At 43.1% G+C, this 20,899-nt stretch overlaps 2 protein-coding genes across 13 annotated transcripts in view; one reads left to right on the forward strand and one right to left on the reverse strand.

The window, feature by feature from the left end:
• The first annotated feature begins 96 nt into the window (after positions 1–96).
• On the forward strand, positions 97–20,813 carry LOC130165355 (dipeptidyl peptidase 4-like). Of its 5 annotated transcripts, XM_056370575.1 has the most exons (26): positions 97–269; positions 4,069–4,156; positions 4,783–4,881; positions 7,029–7,120; positions 7,263–7,337; positions 7,422–7,474; positions 7,662–7,734; positions 7,934–8,054; positions 8,772–8,926; positions 9,175–9,272; positions 9,552–9,681; positions 17,173–17,211; positions 17,392–17,490; positions 17,590–17,660; positions 17,989–18,042; positions 18,128–18,240; positions 18,320–18,367; positions 18,460–18,558; positions 18,698–18,767; positions 18,858–19,052; positions 19,223–19,277; positions 19,413–19,512; positions 19,597–19,655; positions 19,771–19,843; positions 19,961–20,034; positions 20,145–20,813. In XM_056370575.1, the coding sequence occupies exons 1-26, from the start codon at positions 102–104 to the stop codon at positions 20,235–20,237; spliced, it is 2,394 nt and encodes a 797-aa protein (XP_056226550.1). In that variant the 5' UTR covers positions 97–101; the 3' UTR covers positions 20,238–20,813. The 5 variants fall into 5 exon arrangements, with proteins under 5 accessions (XP_056226550.1, XP_056226548.1, XP_056226549.1 ...); XM_056370573.1 differs by having other exon boundaries at positions 17,392–17,660; XM_056370574.1 differs by having other exon boundaries at positions 97–252; positions 17,392–17,660.
• Positions 11,305–20,899, reverse strand: part of LOC130165354 (sodium-driven chloride bicarbonate exchanger-like) — a 55,271-nt gene continuing 45,676 nt past the window's right edge. For 5 of the 8 annotated variants that reach the window (XM_056370570.1, XM_056370565.1, XM_056370564.1 and 2 more), the window contains 8 exons: positions 19,922–20,043; positions 18,201–18,280; positions 17,610–17,697; positions 16,361–16,739; positions 16,169–16,266; positions 12,197–12,468; positions 12,009–12,081; positions 11,305–11,826 (listed from right to left, as the gene is read on the reverse strand). The gene's annotated coding sequence lies outside the window, so the exon portion shown is untranslated. Of the gene's footprint in view, positions 11,827–12,008; positions 12,082–12,196; positions 12,469–16,168; positions 16,267–16,360; positions 16,740–17,367; positions 17,417–17,609; positions 17,698–18,200; positions 18,281–19,921; positions 20,044–20,899 lie in introns of all 8 variants that reach the window. The other 3 variants (XM_056370568.1, XM_056370567.1, XM_056370569.1) reach the window with 3 other exon arrangements.

Here is a 20,899-nt window from a genome sequence, read left to right on the forward strand (position 1 = left end):
GGTTTCCGGTGCAGGTGGGCGTACCTGTTGTCCTCGGGGACAAAGGTCAGCTCCACCCTCTCATCCAGATTTGGTTTCCTCTGGCTCCAAAAAAAAACAAGATGGCGACGTCCATTAAGCCAAACTCGATGCATGAACACGGCGGTTTGCCGCTTGTATTGTACGTTTGCTCTGAATTTATACTTTTCTGTGGCACTAAAAGTTTGCATCATCTGCAGTGTGACATCGGAATTGACGAGCGTACCGACACAGGTGAGGCTGTGGACTTGGTAAGTTACTCTAAGCTACTGCACACCTGAACTGTATCAGTCACCTGAAGGTGGGGGTAAAAATAACTCACCTGTGAAAACCACAGACAGTGATGAGGAAGAAATGGTGCGTTTATTGAATTTAAGTAATGTAGAAAATAGTCTGAACTATACATTATCACCCCGACTCATGGTCTGCTTGTTGTTTTTCCTTTACCTTTTTCTGGTGGTTCAGTTTCCGCGGCTTCATTTCTGTTGTTGAGGGTTTAGCTTGAGGATGCTCGGTCATGGTAGAGGGAAGAGCCCGGTTCCGACGGCCCTGTGAGGGTTGGACTGAGGTGGTTGCCGGCCCATCAGTTTAAAGTGAGCTGGGGGATTGACAGCAGGAAGATTGTGGTCCAGATGTGCAGGTAGCATCTTAAAGTCATGTTGTGTACGGGCCAGATTCGGTTGTACACTGAGCCAGAAGAAAACAAGCATGTGGGCCAAGTATGGGCCGGATTTATCTTGTTATCCGGGGATACATCACGCCAGATGTTTTCATAAAACATTGCTTTATGTGTCAAAAGGCTGAAGTAAACTAGTCTTGAAATGTTGAGGTTGACATTCATTTAAATAGAAATACAGCAGAACATCTGTGCACGCTGATACTGAGGGGAGCAGAACAACTTGGCAGCAGACTTTTAACGCTCCACCCCTGCAGTCAGCAGCAGTTCACACTGACCATTGTGGAAGCAGCTGTAGTGTTATGTTGTGTACAACAGTAAAATGCTGCTTACACACTGTTGCTCTAAAATGTAGTGAAGTAGAAGAATAAAGCAGCACAGAACTGCACTTGGTATCAAAATGTGTGAATGTGAACAATAGCAGCAGTAATAGTCGTGCAGAGTTTTGCAGATGTGAAAACAAGTCGGAGGTCAGCTGCTGCTGCTACATTGAGCAGATACACACACATAAGGTTGTTAATGGAGGCGTCACTGACCCATTTCCAACACCAGTGAATCCCTCAGTTCATAACTCCAAACGCCATTTAACCTCCAGCCAAGAACGCCATTATAACACTAACGCATACATCACATCTGCTGGAATCAGAAACCCGGCGTCTCTGTTTATCCCAGCGGATAAACACTGCAGACTTCTCTTAAAGAGAAGCTGGACGCAGTCACAGATTGTCAAGTGCAAATACCCGGCATGGCTTGCAGGATAAAAACACCATCGGACACTGAAGCTTTGACGTTAAACCTCAGTTCAACGAAGTTTCCTGCCTCATTTAACAAAAGTGTTGGTCTTTGTTAGGAGACTTCACAACCTGTGTTGTGTCCAGCCACAGACTCACAGTTTACACTTTTATTTGGCCACAGACCGTGCTAACAAATAGTGTGTCCGGGTGTGTCCAACACATGTGAGACAACTGGTTTTTGTTGTGTTCTGTGCAACTTGCAGTGCTTCTGTATTCTGTTGTTGTTTTGTAGCATGTTGTCGTGTCTGAATCTTACATTTAAGTAGTAAGTATAAAAATATTGATTCATAATGTCACAGTGTAATAGAGTTAGAAATGATTTCCCTCCGCCTCCTGCATGTTGTGCTGTTTTCTCCCTTTGTGCCTCCGACACTGCGTCCCTCCCATCAGGCGCAGGTGTGTTTAAAGTGACACCTATAAACGGTTTTAGGTGCATTTAGTGTCGGACAAATGGAGGCGTCTGTGAAGTGACGCTCTTCAAACAAGCCGCGCTGCATTAGGGAAGAAATCCACAGTCTGTATTTGTTTGCAGAGGATGTCCGGTGTGAGAGGAACAAGTGCACGATACGAGCTCTATTCCTCATAAAGGCACAGCTTTGTATTTGTTAAGCTTTTAACGGGCTTTTAGCTTTTACTGCGGCTGCTCAGCGCGTCCACAGTCTGTGAAACACGCACTAAAACACATGTTTATTTCAGGGTCTGAAGAGCGCGTGATGCTGCCCAAATAAAATGTAAAAAAAAAAAATTACATTTATTTGAAAGTTTTCACGTCAGAAAAACTTTGTGCGTCAGTGTCAGTGACGCAGTTCTCACGCTGCCTTCAGGAACAGGGAGGATAACAGTGATTGTGTAAATACGCGCTGTATGGAATTTACGACGGTTGGTTTATTAGGCTTCGTCCCAGCTTCACAGCAGTTATGTTAAGTCACGTGAGGCGGGCCGCTCATACCTGAGCGCCATTAATGACACCTGTGTGAGAGAGAGAGAGAGAGAGAGAGAGAGAGAGAGAGAGAGAGAGAGAGAGAGAGAGAGAGAGAGAGCTGAGGCGTTCACTCATGTCACTGTGACAGAGTCGCTGCACTTATTACAGATAAACAGTGAGTGTGAAGAGACTTGATATATGAAGATATAGGGGATCACATAGGAATTTAATTAATAACATGCATAGAAATATTCTTTATGTTTTATTGTTAGTGTCTTTTTTTAATTTCAAACATGTTAATCTTCCCATTCTGGGACTTTAACCTGCTGTTTCTAATATGAACATGTACTGACAGGCTTTGGGATGGATATGTTTTTTAGTGTGAGAGTCTTTTTATTTTATACAGTAAACAGCAGGAATGAGTTCTACCAAACACAGATCTGGGGTCCTATATGATGTAATCAGTTAGTGAAACATGTCGGTACTAAACGGGAAAATATGATTTTCTTGTCAAAATGGTGAAAGTAAACGCTCCTGGAAGTTTCAAAATTAGACTTGATAAGATTCGGCGCTTGTTAAGGGCTCCGGACTCACCTGGTGACTCCGACTCTAACAGGTGTGAATGTTTGGCAATTAAAGTGGCGCGCGGGGGGGGGGGGGGGGGGGGGGGGGGGGTCTAGAAGTCAATCTAGTTGGATCTGATGGCATCTGAGATGTACACAGGGCTGCAGGAGGAGAAGTGCATGGCTCCAGCACTGAAGTGCGGTGGCCAAGTATGTCACCAGACCTCAACCACTACTGAACAGCTGTGAGGAGACAAGTGCCCCCCCCCCCCCCCCCCCAAAAAAAACATCAAGGCTCTCGAGGAGGTCACCCCCCAGGGGTGGAGCAGGATCCACGGGACAACATGTTGTCAACTTGATGGTCAGTGTGGTTGTTAAAATTACTAAGTAGTGAAATATTACAAGGATGTGATCATCTTTGCAGCCCAGATATTGATGACAGATCTCTCTCTGTTGTTATATCATTATGTTTAATACATTTCATTGCTGTCAGCTTCTCGTGAAGCCTTTGATCATGTAGGAAAAACATTTCTGTACGTTGGGAGGGGGGGGGGTGGACTCATCATGCTGTAACTGTATGTGCATATATGTGGAAATTCAATATATATATACATGTATTACATTTGCATATGGGGACTGTTTTTTGTGTTGCAGCCTTGAATACCAACACTTAATGCACATGTGCACGTGCACACAGTGGCAGCGCCTCGAACATGGATGAATGATAGTTTTGAATAACGGGTGTGTGTGTGGGGGGGGGGGGGGGCAGCAGCAGCAGCCTGTTCACTTCCTCAAAACACCGGAGCACCGTGAAAAGTTGATGAACTTTTACTGCGCTGAGCTTTTATTGTCCCACCTTTGAAACTTCACTGGAGATAATATTTAACCGCGCAGCCGGACTGAAGTTTAGAGTTGTCCGTGCGCGCAGCGGAGCGGAGCGGATCCACGGAGCCGCGGTGACCGGTGAACTGCATCAGACAAACAGAGAAAGGAAAAACAATGGTTGGTTGGTTGGTGCTTTTGTAAATGTCTCACATGTCGCTGTTGTGTTGGAGCTTTTGTGCAGCGGCTTGTGACTGTTGTGTGTGTGTTCAGGTTTCCGTCGGGAAGCTGCTCCTCGGAGTTTTTGGAGTGGCGGTCGTCGTCATTTTGATCGCGGTGCCCACGGCCATATACCTGAAAGGTGAGTCTTTCGCTTTTAAACGATCCACGTGTTGACATTAAACTCATCCGCTCTGGTCCGACGCACCGTCACACACTTCCGACAGAAAGTCATGTACATTACGCACGCGTCATTATGCGCGATCCGGTTTTGAGTAATTAGTTGTTAAAAGCCACCACAGTGAACCAGTCCAGCTGTGATGTAATATATCTACATATGCATATCTATATTTAGCCTATGTATGTAAAGTTACACATGGATCTATTTCATATGTTGACTTGTGTGTTTATATGGAAGACATGTTACATAAATATAAGTGTATCCATCCCAAAGCCTGTCAACACATGTTGATATTATATATGTAAATATAAAAGATCATACAAAATCACATATAAACATATGACATATATATATAAGTTTTTTTCTGACACACACTCATGTGGCTTTAAATAGCCTCAAACACACTGTGATGATTATTATTATTGCTCCCAAACAAGATGTAATCCAGCTGTCATTATCTGTTCCAGCCTTTACTGCACCTCTCTTCTTTTATAATGATGCGTGGATATGATATGATATGATATCTGTGACCTATGACCTCTGAGTCCCTGCCAGCTTCTAACTTCCTCTCCAACACGTGTTTCCAGACGAGCAGGGGGGGAACAAGAACCACAGAGCTTTCACCCTGGAGGACGTCTTCAACAGTTCCCTGAAACCAAAGTCCTACAGCCTGATGTGGATCTCAGGTGAGGAGGCGCTTCATCATCATCATCATCATCATCACAGATATTTAAACCTGTAAAGAGGAGTGATAGGAGGGTGGAGTGTGATGACATGTATTGCAGCCATGTGTGTGTGTGTACTAGTGTCTGAACCGTAAATGCGTCACTGAGGCTTTATTATCTATCAACTGCGACACTGGGCTTTGTTGTGGTTACTGATTGACTCGGATTAATCCCCTCATTCCAGTGTCCTGTACGTGCATGTGTTGATGCAACAATATTTAACTGCTTTACCATCGTGATAAGAGGGAGACATGGTTAAGTAAATCTAGACTCATGATGTATAATGAATCCCTGCTGCTTTAAGACACGATCAAGCCACTATGTGTTTTTATTTGATGATTAGTTAATGGATAATTAGTAAAAGCCCTTTGGTGATTAACCGCTGGCTTTAATGTTTGGAATATAATTCATTTTGGAAGATACAAATTCGGTCTCACTTTTATAATCTAATATATTACTCGTTGCTGCCAGTGTGCCTGAAGGGGAAGCTGGGTACATCATAAATCCATATTTTATCAGGCAGTTTAACAACAGCGCTGCCTCTGTGGACTTTGAGGTTGTTATATGTAAAGATATATCACCACATTTGCATAAGAATTAATATACTAGAAAATTCCAGGGAAATTTTGCCTTACTATACTATGACGTTTTTTGCCATTTTTATGCTCTACTATAATATGACTTTTTTTGGCATTTTATGCCTTAGTATACTATGACGTTTTTTGCCATTTTATGCCTTAGTATACTGTGACGTTTTTTGCCATTTTATGCCTTAGTATACTGTGACGTTTTTTGCCATTTTTATGCTCTACTATACTATGACGTTTTTTGCCATTTTATGCCTTAGTATACTATGACGTTTTTTGCCATTTTATGCCTTAGTATACTATGACGTTTTTTGAAATTTTAGGCCATACAATACTATGACGTTTTTTGCCATTTTATGCCTTAGTATACTGTGACGTTTTTTGCCATTTTTATGCCTTAGTATACTGTGACGTTTTTTGCCATTTTTATGCCTTAGTATACTGTGACGTTTTTTGCCATTTTTATGCCTTAGTATACTGTGACGTTTTTTGCCATTTTTATGCCTTAGTATACTGTGACGTTTTTTGCCATTTTTATGCCTTAGTATACTGTGACGTTTTTTGCCATTTTTATGCTCTACAATACTATGACGTTTTTTGTCATTTTTATGCCTTAGTATACTGTGACGTTTTTTGCCATTTTTATGCCTTAGTATACTGTGACGTTTTTTGCCATTTTTATGCCTTAGTATACTGTGACGTTTTTTGCCATTTTTATGCCTTAGTATACTGTGACGTTTTTTGCCATTTTTATGCCTTATTATACTGTGACGTTTTTTGCCATTTTTATGCTCTACAATACTATGACGTTTTTTGTCATTTTTATGCCTTAGTATACTGTGACGTTTTTTGCCATTTTTATGCCTTAGTATACTGTGACGTTTTTTGCCATTTTTATGCCTTAGTATACTGTGTCGTTTTTTGCCATTTTTATGCCTTAGTATACTGTGACGTTTTTTGCCATTTTATGCCTTAGTATACTGTGACGTTTTTTGCCATTTTATGCCTTAGTATACTGTGACGTTTTTTGCCATTTTATGCCTTAGTATACTGTGTCGTTTTTTGCCATTTTTATGCCTTAGTATACTGTGACGTTTTTTGCCATTTTATGCCTTAGTATACTGTGTCGTTTTTTGCCATTTTTATGCCTTAGTATACTGTGACGTTTTTTGCCATTTTATGCCTTAGTATACTGTGACGTTTTTTGCCATTTTATGCCTTAGTATACTGTGACGTTTTTTGCCATTTTTATGCCCTACTATAATATGACTTTTTTTGGCAAGGTTCAGTTCTCTCCTTGTGACGTGTGAATGGATGGTGGCGTTGACCACTCACAAACAGTCACAGTGGTTTGATCCAGTGTAAAGGTCTGTGTCCATGTGTAGTGTGATTATAGATCAGGTCTAGCTGTGAAAGTATCAGAGCCTCAGTCCACAGAGAAATGCACACAGCCTTAACTTTGTGATGTCACAACAAAGCAGTCACTGCTCTGCATTTCCCTTTGCTGATCATCCACTACAGATAATGAGTATCTCCGTAAGTCTGAAGGCTCCGTCTACCTCCACGACGTGCTCACAGGAAAGTCCGAGGAGTTCTTGAGCAAATACAAGTTTGTAAGTCGTCGCGCCCCCCCCCCCCCCCCCCCCCCCCCCCACACACACACACATCTGTCTTTCTTCTGTGTAAACATTATAAACCACATGACAACAGCATGAAAACTCCATGTGAAAAGTTTGTGCTTGTCCTCCAACACAGAACGAGAAGAACGCGTACGACTACCAGCTGTCTGCAGACCACAAATATGTTGCGTTCATGAGCAACCACTCCAAGGTACGTTCGGCCTTTTATTCACGTTGATCTGATGAAAGTTTTAAAGCTGCTGAGTGATGGCTTGTTTTGTTTTTGCCCCGTTAGCTGTGGAGACATTCGTTTACAGCTTCATATTCACTGTATGACCGGTTGTTAGAGTAAGTTCCCAACAATGAATCTTAATGTCTTTATTTTCTTTCTCTACTCTCATAAAAAGTTGATGCACAGTTAAACATTATCTGCCTATTTCACTATATCCCTTTCAAAATAAGATGTTTTGGAGCTGGTTGCAGCTGAAGAAGTGAAGTGCAAATCCCTGACGTCTTTTCTTCAATTTGTTTGCAGGACATTTTTCACGCCCTCTGACATTCCTGATGAAGTCCAGTACTTCGCCTGGGCCCCCCAAGGACACAAACTGGTGAGGCTGTGGACAAGCTTGTGTGTGCACATAACTCTGAGTGACATTTTCTGCTTTGAAGCGGGTGATAGACGAGGCTTCAGGACACAAAGCCTTTCTGAACTTGTGTGTGTGTGTGTGTGTGTGTGTGTGTGTGTGTGTGTGTGTGTGTGTGTGTGTGTGTGTGTGTGTGTGTGTGTGTGTGTGTTTGCATTTCCAGGCCTTTGTTTGGGGGAATAATGTGTACATAAAGACGAGCCCCGGGTCTGCACGACAGCAGGTGACGTTCAACGGAGAGGACAACTGGCTTTTAAATGGGATCCCAGACTGGGTGTATGAGGGTGAGCGGCACGTGTGAAACTATGAGGGTGTCATTAATTTTTTAGGGTTAGTTCTGGTTCTGGAGGCTGATGGCGAAGACTGGGTCTCTCCAGAGGGTGACCAGGAGAAAGCTCTGCAGAGCTGAGAGAGAGAGAGAGAGAGAGAGAGAGAGAGAGAGAGAGGAGAGAGAGAGAGAGAGAGAGAGAGAGAGAGAGAGAGAGAGAGAGAGAGAGAGAGAGAGAGAGAGAGAGAGAGAGAGAGAGAGAGAGAGAGAGAGAGAGAGAGAGAGAGAGAGAGGAGAGAGAGAGAGAGAGAGAAGAGAGAGAGAGAGAGAGAGAGAGAGAGAGAGAGAGAGAGAGAGAGAACAAACACCTGGGAGGAGAGGGTGATTGAACACAGGTGAGGCAAACGGGACAGAGGCAGGAAGTACAAACATTCAAGGGAAGCAACTACAAAATAGTGACATTTGCATCAGTGTTGTTGAAGCAAACAAAGTGTGAGCCAGGTGAGAAATCTTAGCGATGCTTTTGTGATGTCGTCGTTTCTCCAGAATTTCACTGTGAAAAAGCTTTTGTTGTTAGAGAGATGGAGATCTCCAGCTGCAAACTAACCACAATCATGAGCACATGCATGTTTTATTTATTTATTTATTTATTTATTTATTTATTTTCTAATAAACTAAATCAGCTGCACACTCCCCCCCCCCCCCCCCCCCCCCCCCCCCCCCCCCCTTCCAGAGGAGATGTTCTCAACCAATCAGGGCCTGTGGTGGTCGCCTGGAGGGAAGCATGTGGCTTACGCTGAGTTCAACGACACGGAGGTCCACAACATAGAGTACACCTGGTACGGCGAGAAGCAGTACCCCAGCACTGTTTCCATCGCATATCCAAAGGTGAGACATCAAAACGCACACACACACACACACACACACACACACACACACACACACACACACACACACACACACACACACACACACACACACACACACACACACACAGCTTGTTTCACTCTAACGAGCTTGTTCTGGGATCATTGTGTTGTTTATACCGATGGCCCACGTGCTCTGGGTTCAGACTTGTTATTATTATTATTATTATTATTATCTTCTGGTGTGTTTGACGTTGTTGTGTGGTGCAGCCAGGTACTCCCAACCCGGTTGTGAAACTGTTTGTTGTGAACACTGACAACGTGACAGAAATCACCGAGGTCCTTGTTCCAGCCTCATTCAGCACAAGGTAACGTAACAGCTTTTATTATGTGGATTTATTAAACAAAGTAAGTGAGAGATAAACAGTGTCATGTGGTGGAAATGACTGTGATTAAGCTGCATAAACAAGGGAGTTTTATTCTGCTGCAGTTGTGACGGGACAGTCTGCAGCTGCGTTCTCATACATAGCGCTGTCCTTGCTGATATGTTCCCAGACGGCTTAATGAATACACTGTGGTCATGTGATGTGTGAGAACAGCAGCTAAAGGATAAGGGGACTGATCTGTCTTTTCTTTCTTGCCCTCAGTGAGCACTACTTGGCCACCGTCACTTGGGTGACAGACACCCGTATTGCTGTCCAGTGGCTGAAGAGAGTTCAAAACCACCTCATCCTTCAGATCTACAGCTTGAGTGGATCCAGGTGGGATCCTGTCGAGGTAAAAACATGTCATCAACCAACAAACAATATATCACAGGAGACATTAGGGTCTCAGTCACATGGTGCAAGTTCATTTAGTGTGTATGTGTGTGTGTGTGTGTGTGTGTGTGCGCCTGCCTATGTAGACATGTTACCATCCTGTCAACACCTCCTTAAAATAAAAGTCAAATACTGCACCAGTAACTTACTAAATGAGGGCTTTTTTTGATGTTTAATACACTGAAGAGCGTCTGTGTGTTGGTCCTGGAAACTAGTAAGATGAGATAAGATTTGAACTGGCAACCTCCGAGTGTGTAAAGTCTAAGTCTTTAAGCCACTGGATCAAAGAAGCATCTTTGTCAAGACTTGTAAGTCTTATTAAAAAAAGAGATTTCAACATACAACCTGTACAACTGGTGTTTTGGGCAGCAGCCAAACACCCCTCTGTTCTGTGCCCCACTTAGTACGACCCAGGTTGTATAAATCAAGTCAAATTGGATTCACCCACTTCCTGTTTGACAGTCTGACCTTTCACCTGGGCCTGGAGGTAGCGTGGACGGGAGAACACGCTACAAACATTTGGGTAACTTGATTTAAATGATATATCACTAAAGAAATGCCTCATTCACCTGGAGGTCGTGTCAAAGTAACAGTCAATGAGTTGTTAGTCTGAAATGGGAAAACAAGCAGATGATTGACAGGTAGCTCATTTAGCGCCACATGCTGAAGCTTGTGTGTTGACTTTGAAACATCTTAACTGGTGATGTCATTGGTAGGAAATGTAGGAAAAGGCAAAACACATGAAGTTTGTCACAGTCTGAACCTCAGCTCAAGATCCAGGTTTGGGCTTTTTTCAGGAGCTTTGAAACGTGTCAGTCTTGCTCACATGCAGGACACTGAAGTGAAGAGCAGATGTTACTGGGCAAACCTAGAGCTTTTAAACCTTCACACTGTCTCAAACTTGGTAATGAGCTGATCTGAACCACAGTGTTTGAAATTGCCGCCTTGTGGTCGTGAATAATTCCACCACTGGCATTGGGAGTTGCTTTCAGCACTTTGAGCTGTTGGACTTAAATTGATGGTTTGGCCTTAATATTCCTGTGCAGGTGTCTTTTTAAGACTTGCCTCAGTGTGTAGTAAGATCAATATGAATTATACTTTGAACCAAACTATACTATGGCTTTTAATGACTTACTTACTTACTTACTTACTTACTTACTTACTTACTTACTTACTTACTTACTTACTTACTTACTTACTTACTTACTTACTAACTAACTAACTTACTAACTTACTTACTAACTAACTAACTAACTAACTAACTAACTAACTAACTAACTAACTAACTTACTTACTTACTTACTTACTTACTAACTAACTAACTAACTAACTAACTAACTAACTAACTAACTAACTAACTAACTAACTAACTAACTAACTAAATAAATAAATAAATAAATAAATAAATGTATGTCTGTTTCACAGACTGACTCAGTGGCTGGGCGTTCAAAAGATTTCTTTAAGAAATGGAAAGCGACAAGTAACTGAAATACAATAAGCTAAAGAAAGGCAGTGAAGGAGCTTTTGCTGTTTAGAGAAAAAGGGTGAGTGCAGTGTTCAAAATACTCAAAAGACCAAAGAATTGAGTTCAAATTGTTTAGTGAATCTTTTCAGCAAGCAATGAACAATTACAGAATCCTGGATCAGATGTGCCTTTTCCTAACCAATAACAAGTGTTGGTCAGTCCACAGTCTGATCCAGTGTATTTATACAAGTACAAACAAAGAAATGTGCACGGGCGTTTTGTCGTCTTCCGATTGGCTCTGCTGGCTTCCTCCTTCCTGTCTGACTCTGACCTTAAATGTCACCTGAAGCTCAGCATGCAAAAAGGACAGAAAAAGACAGAAGACAGTTAATATATAAATTACCATGCCCATAGGGTGATCTGTATCAGTGGTTGTAAATAGTTTAAACGACCCCCTCGCCCTTAGCACCTAAATATCCACTAGCATAAATCATTAAACAGTTTTAACTTTAATAGTCTGAAATACTACAACAGCAGCAACAACCGCCATCAGGTCTGTGAGGTGCACGGGAGCCATGAGGAAGACGTCATGTAGCACACGTGGCTCAGGTGTGGCGCGTCAGGCTCTGCTTCCAGCACCTGAAAGGGTTGTCACATGTCATTTTAATAAACTATGTCGTTTGTTTCACTTTTCTGGCCTGAAAATACTATGACATCTCTATACAGTTTTATATTTTATAGCCACTTCAACAATCTTTCCCCAACAAGTTCACCCATGTTCATCCTACACGGCTGAGAGCAACGAGAGAGAAGCAACTTACCGTCGGTGCCTCCAACCCGGTCACACTTAGAGTTCCTCCGGTTCTGTTTAGCCGAGTCTTCTCGGTGAACTTCCTTTGTGTGAAGAAGGGAAAGACATCTTACACAGCTGATAGCAACGAAGCACGCGGCAAAAAGAGAGAGAGAGAGAGAGAGAGAGAGAGAGAGAGACAATGAAAAGCGGCATTACCGGCCTCTGTCGGTTTCCTCTGCTCGGTTGAGTCGCGCAGGTAGAGTCGCAGGTCTTTACCCACGTCGGTCTTCACACACGGAGGTCTTCACACACGGGTTGCACGCGGGCTGACGCTGGCTGACGCTTCAGCGGTGCGATACTGCTCAAGTACCACACTGCTGATCGCTCACACCTGTCAACGGCCAATCGCGTCGCAGCGGCCGAGCCTCCTCACGGCTGCACCTCGTTGACTCCTGATTGGATCCGCCTCCTCCTCTTCTCTCTCCCAGCTGACAACACACAAAAGTACAAAACACAATTAATTAATCGCTCACTCCCTCTAAAATGACTCTGTTCTGAGTAAAGACATCAAACAATCATTGGAGCTCATTGACATCTGTGTTTCCCCTTGGACTCTACAACAAAAGCCTTTGCTCTCCACGAACACATCCACCTTTCCACCAGGAAAACAAACTATCATCACAATCAAGGCAGGCGTCATAATCTGCCCACACACCCATAGCCATAAACAACAAACTCTTAACTCCTACAAAAACACACACAACAACTTCATCAGCCGGTCCCAGACACACCGACAGAAACAGAGACAATCTGTAATTAACTAACTGCTGACTGACAAATACACAGAGCAGTAATGGACTCCTGTTACTGAAAACACATTTTACTACGGTACAATTCAAAACTCTGCATGAAACTGTTCACACATAAAAGTACCACACAACACAGTCTCTCAATAAACATGTGACATTTTCTTTCCCCAACTTCCTGCAATGAACCCTTGTCGAGGGCCCGGCGACCTCCTTCAGTCCTACCTGCAGACCTATCAGGAGCTCGCTCTCACATCCTCAGCAACACTTCTCTCCACACACTCATCCCAGAGTTCACCTCACACCGGTCATAAACCATTAAAGAAGTTCATTGTAAGAACATGCAGAGTAACAGACCAGAGAGTGACACTTAATCTTCCCACCATCAAACGAGCAAATTGACAGGAAACAGACACAAAGGACGTTCTCCCTCAAACGGTCCATGTTTTCAGCAAGTCAGACAGACACAGAACCGGACCGAGGAATAAAGGGTCGGCTCCGGAGGATCGACCGAGGGACACCGAGAAACTGGAGAACATAGGCAAAATCTCCAGTTTGTAAAAACAAGACAAGTGACACCAAAAGGACTGATTATCACTAACGTGTGGATCCTGGCCTCTCTGTACCATGCATGAAAACACACACACATCCTTCCTCTGTCCTTCTCTAGATAAGAGTCACAAACTACAACCGAGTCTCTTCTCCAAGTTCAAACACAGGAGAAGACAGGTGACCCCCACAGGACTAAGAGGTCATGATCATTTCACACGTTGCTAGAAGCGAGAGAAGCCTAGAGCGAGGACAAAACCATGTAGAAAACTACAAGCTGAGAACTCTGCTCAAAGCTCAGAGTCCCAGATGACACCACCACCCCCCCAAACTCTCTTGAAGCAAAGCCTAAAAGTAAATCATTTCCCAGGAAAACCAACACCTGTGCTACAAAAGATTTAAACAGCACATGCAGTAAAAAAGCCAAAACACTCTGCTTTCCTCAGGACACGGTCACAACAGAGAATCCTGTTTATCACGGCTGCACATCCAAATGTGAAGAACCTCACACTGACTTTTCCTCAACACATTGGAAGTACAATTGCTCATCGTGTTTTACTCCCCACAAGAGACTACGGGAATCGAAACAACAAGATATAACTAAATGTGTCAGAAACCTTGACAGAGGACACTCTCCCAGCTGACAACACACAAATCACTCTGAAAACAAGCTACTCAAACATCAGCTCACACACACGTCAAAACACTTTCCAGCAACAACTATTCCTTTGCACTAAACAGAAAAGTTTAGTTAGTCCCTCCCTGTAAAATGACTCTGTTCTGAGTAAAGACACAAACACATTGCTACGCCACCAGGAAAACAAACTACAAGAGACTCGTCACAATCAAGGCAGAAAAATGAATTCATCAGTATCACATTACAATGTACATCCGCCCACAGCAGCAACACAACAGCCATAAACAACAAACTCTTGACTAAAAAACACACAACACCTTCATCCGCTGGTCCCAGACACACCGACACAAAAAGAGACAATCTGCTAAACTAAAGCCACAGACTCATCTAAACAACACACAAGCAAACAACTCAAAACTCTGTTCACACCTAAAAGTACCACACAACACAGCTCTCTCAATAAACATGTGACATTTTCTTTCCCCCACAATCCACCTCCAGCAGTGAACCATTGTCGAGGGCCCAGCGACCTCCTTCGGTCCCACCTGCAGACCTATCGGGAGCTCGCTCTCCCATCCTCAGCAACACTTCTCTCTCTCTCTCTCTCTCCCCATGTCCCATCTGTCACTTCCTACCAACTGCAGTCTCATGCGTGATCACACACATTGACATACATGAAATGCACAACAAACATTTCCACCCCCCCCCCCCAACACCCACTCATCCCAGAGTTCACCTCACACCGGTCACAAAGCGTTAAAGAAGTTCATTGTGAGGACGTGCAGAGTTACAGACCTCTATTGACACTTTGTTCATCTTCCCACCATCAAACAATCAGACTGACAGGAAACAGAGACAAAGGACCTTCTCCCACAAACAAGCTTCTTTATTTACATCAAATCAACAAGTCCTGGCTTCCAATACGAGATCAATAACACTAATCGACAAAGTAACTCCTCGTTGTCCTCCCTGAGGACTGAGGCTTTTTTATAACGCACACACACGCCGCAGTCTCACCGTCAGTTTTCATCAAGTCGTTACCAAATCACAATAAAGGCACATAAACGTTTTGCCCAAATATCGCGTTCACAAGAACAGGGGAAACAATCCGCAAACAATTCATACAACCGAGGCCGTCGCCCACATTTTAGATACTGTGGGCTGCAAAGACTAGAACAACCGGTCACTCTTGGTGCAGTTACTTCCGGTACTCTTTCCGACCCCGACTAAAACTTAATTCAATCCTTCAATCCAATCCAAGGACCAACTCTCTCATCTCTCACATATATATATGTATAAAGTTATATTAGTACTAAAGTTCTGACACGAGCCGGTCGAACATCGGCATTTATTTTTACTCAAACTGCAGGTTCATACCTTTAACAGGTTGTGACCCTCAGACTGACACAACTGTCAAAACGTGGTCACCTACAACTGAAAGGTCTCCGCCCGCCGTCCTCATGTTCAAGCTGTAATCTGTCGGTTGTTTATCAGCCTTGACGACACATCACACAACATTTCTGTCATTTTCAAATTGATTTCTGGAAACAACTGGACTGATGGCTGATGCCGAAATGGCCAATCTGATCTACACGATACACAGATGAGTTGGAACGCAGTATTGTGCTCTCTCTCTCTCTCTTCCTCTGTCGGTGCATTTCCACAGAAGTAAGTGTCCTTCTCTTAAACTGGCTGTAAAGACAACACTGACACCATGTTGTCGCTCTAGGCTTTTCTCTTCTCCCTTCAGACACCGCTCTGACAAATACAGCAAAGGATCATGGATTTACAGTTAATGAACCGACAGTGTCTTCACACATCGCCCTTCTCTCTCTCTCTAATCCTGGACTCCAGCGCTCTTTCCTCACCACCAATGATAAGAACTCTCCCTCACATCAAGGACCATTGTAACGCAGACAAACTGATGTTCACACAGAAAGCCAGTTGTACACATATCATTATGTCGGATGGTGATATCTGCGCTGTTCTTCTATCACCTTTTGAGCTCGTTAACATTGGTTAGGTGCAGAAATCACCTCCAACATCTCTCTCTCTCTCTGTGATCTACAGAATTACTCGCCAAGACCCAGATGCTGTTACTGGAGTATTTCTAAATACCATATCATCTTGAAGGAGACTGAGCTCCCCTGAGTCCCACATTGACAGCTTCATTGTGTTTCACACTCTGCCACCTACCTGGTCCAGTAGTGTGACGCCACCCGCTCCCGGCGCTGAAAGTCACTGCCGTCTGCGGCTGCTGATCTCAGACCTCCTCGAGACGCCGTGGTGAACATCTGAAAGCAGAACACGTCAGGTTTTAATTAAGACAAGAGCGGCAGTGATCACACGATGCACAGATGAAATAAGAAGGCTAAGTTAGGGTGCAACCTCGAGTAAGAGTCTCCCCTCCGACTCCCGGGCAGAAGCGTGAACTACAGTTGAATCGAGGGCCGTCGTTTTCAAGGCATGAGTGGGGCGGGACTCCAGCCAGGTGTTAGCTGTAAAATTACAGAAATGCATGTTTGCAGCCTGTCTGAGGGACAGATATCAACATGAACCATCACATGGTTTCTGGCAGGAAGTGGATCTCCATGGAGAGGAACCCTCCCCTGGAGTCTAGATACTGGTGGTGATGATGATGATGAGCTCCAGTACGGGAATGTCTTCATGAGGGAAACCTCTCTTTAGACGGTTTGATTGGAGATGGTCTGGCGTCCATGGTTGAGGTGGAGAAGGGGTGGAGGTGGCTCTCAGATCCTTCATGGTGCTATAATGACAGCAGAGAGAGAGAGAGAGAGAGAGAGAGAGAGAGAGAGAGAGAGAGAGAGAGAGAGAGAGAGAGAGAGAGAGAGAGAGAGAACAACTGGGTGAAGACATGAATGATGAGAACGTCTTCCTGACTGAACTTTCACTAAGCTTCATTTTGATGCCGGGGACGTTTTTATGCTTCACTATACTCTGACATTTTGACTTTTCTCGCCTCACTATGCTGTGAATTATTACACCGTTTGTGTGCGTTACTTTGAATATGTTGCAGAAACTTTAAAAACATCGTTGCCTAAGCTTCGTGCAACATCTCAGTGTCACGGTTCCTGTGTGGTCTCCTTGCCACTCGGACATTTCTCACGTTAGCTAAAGCGCTGCTCTTTGTGTGTGTGACGCTGGTGTTTTGCTAACACTGATCGCCTGTCTTCTTCCAGAATCTGGAGCTGACCAGTTCCACAGGCTGGATTGGACGGGTACGTATTTTGACTGAATTCCACATAGAGTATCCTGCTGCCAGAAATACTGTCTACAGCACCAAATGATGCTGAAAATATTCTCCAATAGATGCTCAGTTTCCACCTGTTCCAGCAGCATGTCTGTCTGAGCCTTTTCCTTTAAAATCAAGTTACTTAGAATATTCTTCTTCTTGCCAGTTCTCTCCGCCAGAACCAGTTTTCGCTGCAGACAAGAACAGTTACTACCTGTTGATGAGTGACCCCAAAGGCTACAAGCACATCCACCATGTAGAAGGGGTAGGTGGCGTGGTCACTTTGGTATTACATCGGCTAGTTCAGCAGAACATATCCTACCTGCTTTACTCTAACACCTTGTGTTCTGCCTCTTTCACGCAGGGAAAAGCCACACAACTCACCACTGGAGACTGGGAAGTCATTAACATCGTGAAAGTCACTGCAGATAGTGTGTAAGTTGGAATCATCTGGAACAACAGCTGTATACACCTGCAGAAATAATGACATGCATGATGCATTAGTGTGTGTATTCTCTCTAATATCTATCTGCCTTTTCCAGTACTTTATTGCAGATTTATGATATTTACACTGGATAAAATAGCATCATAAATGAAAATATGTTAGATTATAGATTTATTTGACATATAGTATTTTAGACTTTCATAATTTTACACTTACTTTTTCCTTAATTTCAGTCACACATATTTGACTTTTCTGTACATTTTGTTATTTCCAATGATTATGATGAAGAATCAGAGAAAATGTCACGTTCTTCCACAGATACTATTCAAGTAACGAGGACGGCAACAGGCCAGGAGGAAGGAATGTTTACAGGTAAGAGCTGTCCTGTACTTTTGCTTATTTGTTGGCATTATCTCTGACTGAAAACGATTTCCTGAGACTACTCACTGTGTATCAGGTGGACCAAACAAGGAACCACTTGTCTGACTTGTTCATTACATGGAGAAAGATGTCACTATAACTCAGCTTACTTCAGCCACGACGCCTCCTTCTACCGCATGAGCTGCAGCGGTGAGTTCACGTTATCCTCCGGTTCTCGCACCTCACCGCTCTGTGGATAAAATAATACTAACGTCATTTGTTTGCAAAGGTCCGGGCATTCCTTACCATTCTCTCATGGATAACAGGAATAATACAGGCAAGTTACAAATGTGGAATTAAATCTGAAATAAAATCAAAGGGGAAGAAAAAATTTATCCTAATGACACTTCTGTGTTTTTGTATTTGTAGAGAAGGAAGCTTTGGAGGACAATAAGGCTTTTAGCGACCTGATATCCGACATCAAAATGCCCACCATGCGTCGTGGCATCATCAAAATTGGTGGTTACAGTAAGTGAATTCAATACAATTAACAATTAATCTCCTCCTAGGAAAAGTTCACACTCTCATCCTGCACTTCCAGTACCATAATATCTATGTGCTGTTGAATACATGGTGTAAACTTCATGGATCTTTGTATTTCTGACAGATCTCTGGTACCAGATGTTTCTGCCTCCAGGCTTTGATGAGTCTAAGAAGTACCCTCTGCTGATTGATGTGTAAGAATTGATCACAAAAATAAAGTAATAAAATAGAATTATAAAAGTGAAGGGGTTATGAACTGATACTGAGTTTGCCCAACCTTTCAGGTACGCGGGTCCCTGCAGCCAGAAAGCTGACTACGTCTACAGGGTGAGCTGGGCCACCTACCTGGCCAGCACTGAGAAAATCATCGTAGCCAGCTTTGATGGCAGAGGAAGCGGTTTCCAGGGCGACAAGTTAATGCATGAGATCTACAAACGTCTGGGAACCTTTGAGGTGGAAGATCAGATAACAGCAGCCAAGTAAGGGAAAAAACAGCTTCAGCCTTTTCCCCCGGGAAAGAAGCTCGTTAAAACTGGATCTTACGTCGCTGAGTGATGACGACCGTCACTAGTCCTTCACTGATCAACTTTAGATCCTCGTTATCTCCTGCCCTCGTCTGAATAATTGTCTGTTTTGTTTTGATTTTTAGACAATTCATCAAAATGGGCTTCATTGACAAAGACAGAGTTGCTATTTGGGGCTGGGTGAGTAGTTTCATAGTTCAGAGGGCAATAAATGGCTCTAAAAGGAAGTTAATGTTTCACCTTGCTGTCATTGTGCTTGAACTTTACTTAAGACAAAGAGATGAGCTTCAGTAATGAGCCGTTTATCTTCCACAGTCTTATGGTGGATACGTAACATCAATGGTCTTGGGATCTGGAAGTGGAGTTTTCAAATGTGGGATGGCGGTGGCTCCAGTTTCCAAATGGATATATTATGGTAAATAAATATATAAGTTCTTCATGTCGACAACATTTGCAGACCTAGTCCGCTCGCTTCAACTTCCCCGTCTGTTTGTTCCAGACTCCATCTACACCGAGCGTTACATGATGGAGCCTTCAGAGAACCCCGACTTCTACGCCGTAAGTTTGACGCTCAGTGATAACGCTGCTCTCTCTCGTATCTGACGGTCACTGCTGGTTATTGTACCGGACTTTGCCTGTGGTCACTAATACACACACATCTGACTGTGTGCAGAACTCAACAGTAACTGCCAGGGCCAAGAATTTCCACTCAGTGCAGTATCTTCTGGTCCATGGAACAGCTGATGGTGAGTTTATATATTTACGTTTATCTGATGGTTTTTCTACATATATATTTAATACACTTATACCATGAAGTGACATACCCACAATGTTGTTGTGTCCTTTCTTTTCTTCTTTCTTAGACAATGTGCATTTCCAGCAGGCGGCTGAGATCTCAGAAGCTCTGGTGGACGAGCAGGTGGACTTTGAGGCTATGGTGAGTCATCTGAAAAAAAACAAGAACAAGATATGTTTTCGTTGTGTGACTTGAAAATAAAAAAGGAATCCAGTCCATTTTTAATGATTTGGACGCCATTCTTCCCTCAGTGGTACACGGACAAGGATCATGGGCTCGGGGACTCGGCCTATCAGCACGTCTACACCCACATGACTCACTTCCTGCAGAGGTGCTTTGCCTGAAATCCACCAACATCCTATTTAAATGTCTCATGTGAATAAAAACATTTTTGGGGGATAAAGACTTTAATTGTAAATTCAGGTTTGATCATTAATGTTCCAGATGTCGAGGAAACAGTCTTATGCAGTTTTTAAAAGTTCTTATTTTGAGCATAAACTATGTACGTACAAAGCGGTCCAAGTCATAACGTCATTCTGTGTCTGGGACATTTTGTTTTGCATATATTCTGTCAGAAAAAAACTACAGAAGCCCTGACAGGCAAACAACACAAAACAAACTCAGAATTTGGGGGTTGTTGTTTTCACAGATTTAAAAAAAACAAAACGAAACTAAAAAACTGAACAATTGCTTCTCAGGGCTTCTGTAAAAAGCTTGTCTGGATATTAAAACTGACCTGAAGAATAAAATATTGCACAAGTTGAAAAGTGAAATTGTGCTCCATTAAAAAAGAGTTTTGTATTGTATTAAAGGGTGTAAGCACAGTTTTACTAAAATCATGGCACTGTTGACTCTTTGTAATGATTGTTTTTCTAAAGTAATAAAGAATTAAGTAATAAAAACTCTTGTTTGAAATATCACATGCTTTGCCTGACTTTATACAGCTGCGTGTCATCAGCGTAGAAAGGATATGAGACGTGGTATTTCCCTACAAACAGGCTGCAGT

This window comes from Seriola aureovittata, chromosome 24 (assembly GCF_021018895.1).
Source record: "Seriola aureovittata isolate HTS-2021-v1 ecotype China chromosome 24, ASM2101889v1, whole genome shotgun sequence".
In the NCBI taxonomy this organism is placed as follows: domain Eukaryota; kingdom Metazoa; phylum Chordata; class Actinopteri; order Carangiformes; family Carangidae; genus Seriola; species Seriola aureovittata.

Coding starts and splice junctions, on each gene's coding strand:
- LOC130165355 (XM_056370573.1), top strand. CDS start 102: ATGGCGACGTCCATTAAGCCAAACTCGATGCATGAACACGGCGGTTTG. Junction 18,043..18,127: donor GGAGGAAGGAATGTTTACAG/GTAAGAGCTGTC, acceptor ACTGTGTATCAG/GTGGACCAAACAAGGAACCA. Junction 19,656..19,770: donor AGAACCCCGACTTCTACGCC/GTAAGTTTGACG, acceptor GACTGTGTGCAG/AACTCAACAGTAACTGCCAG.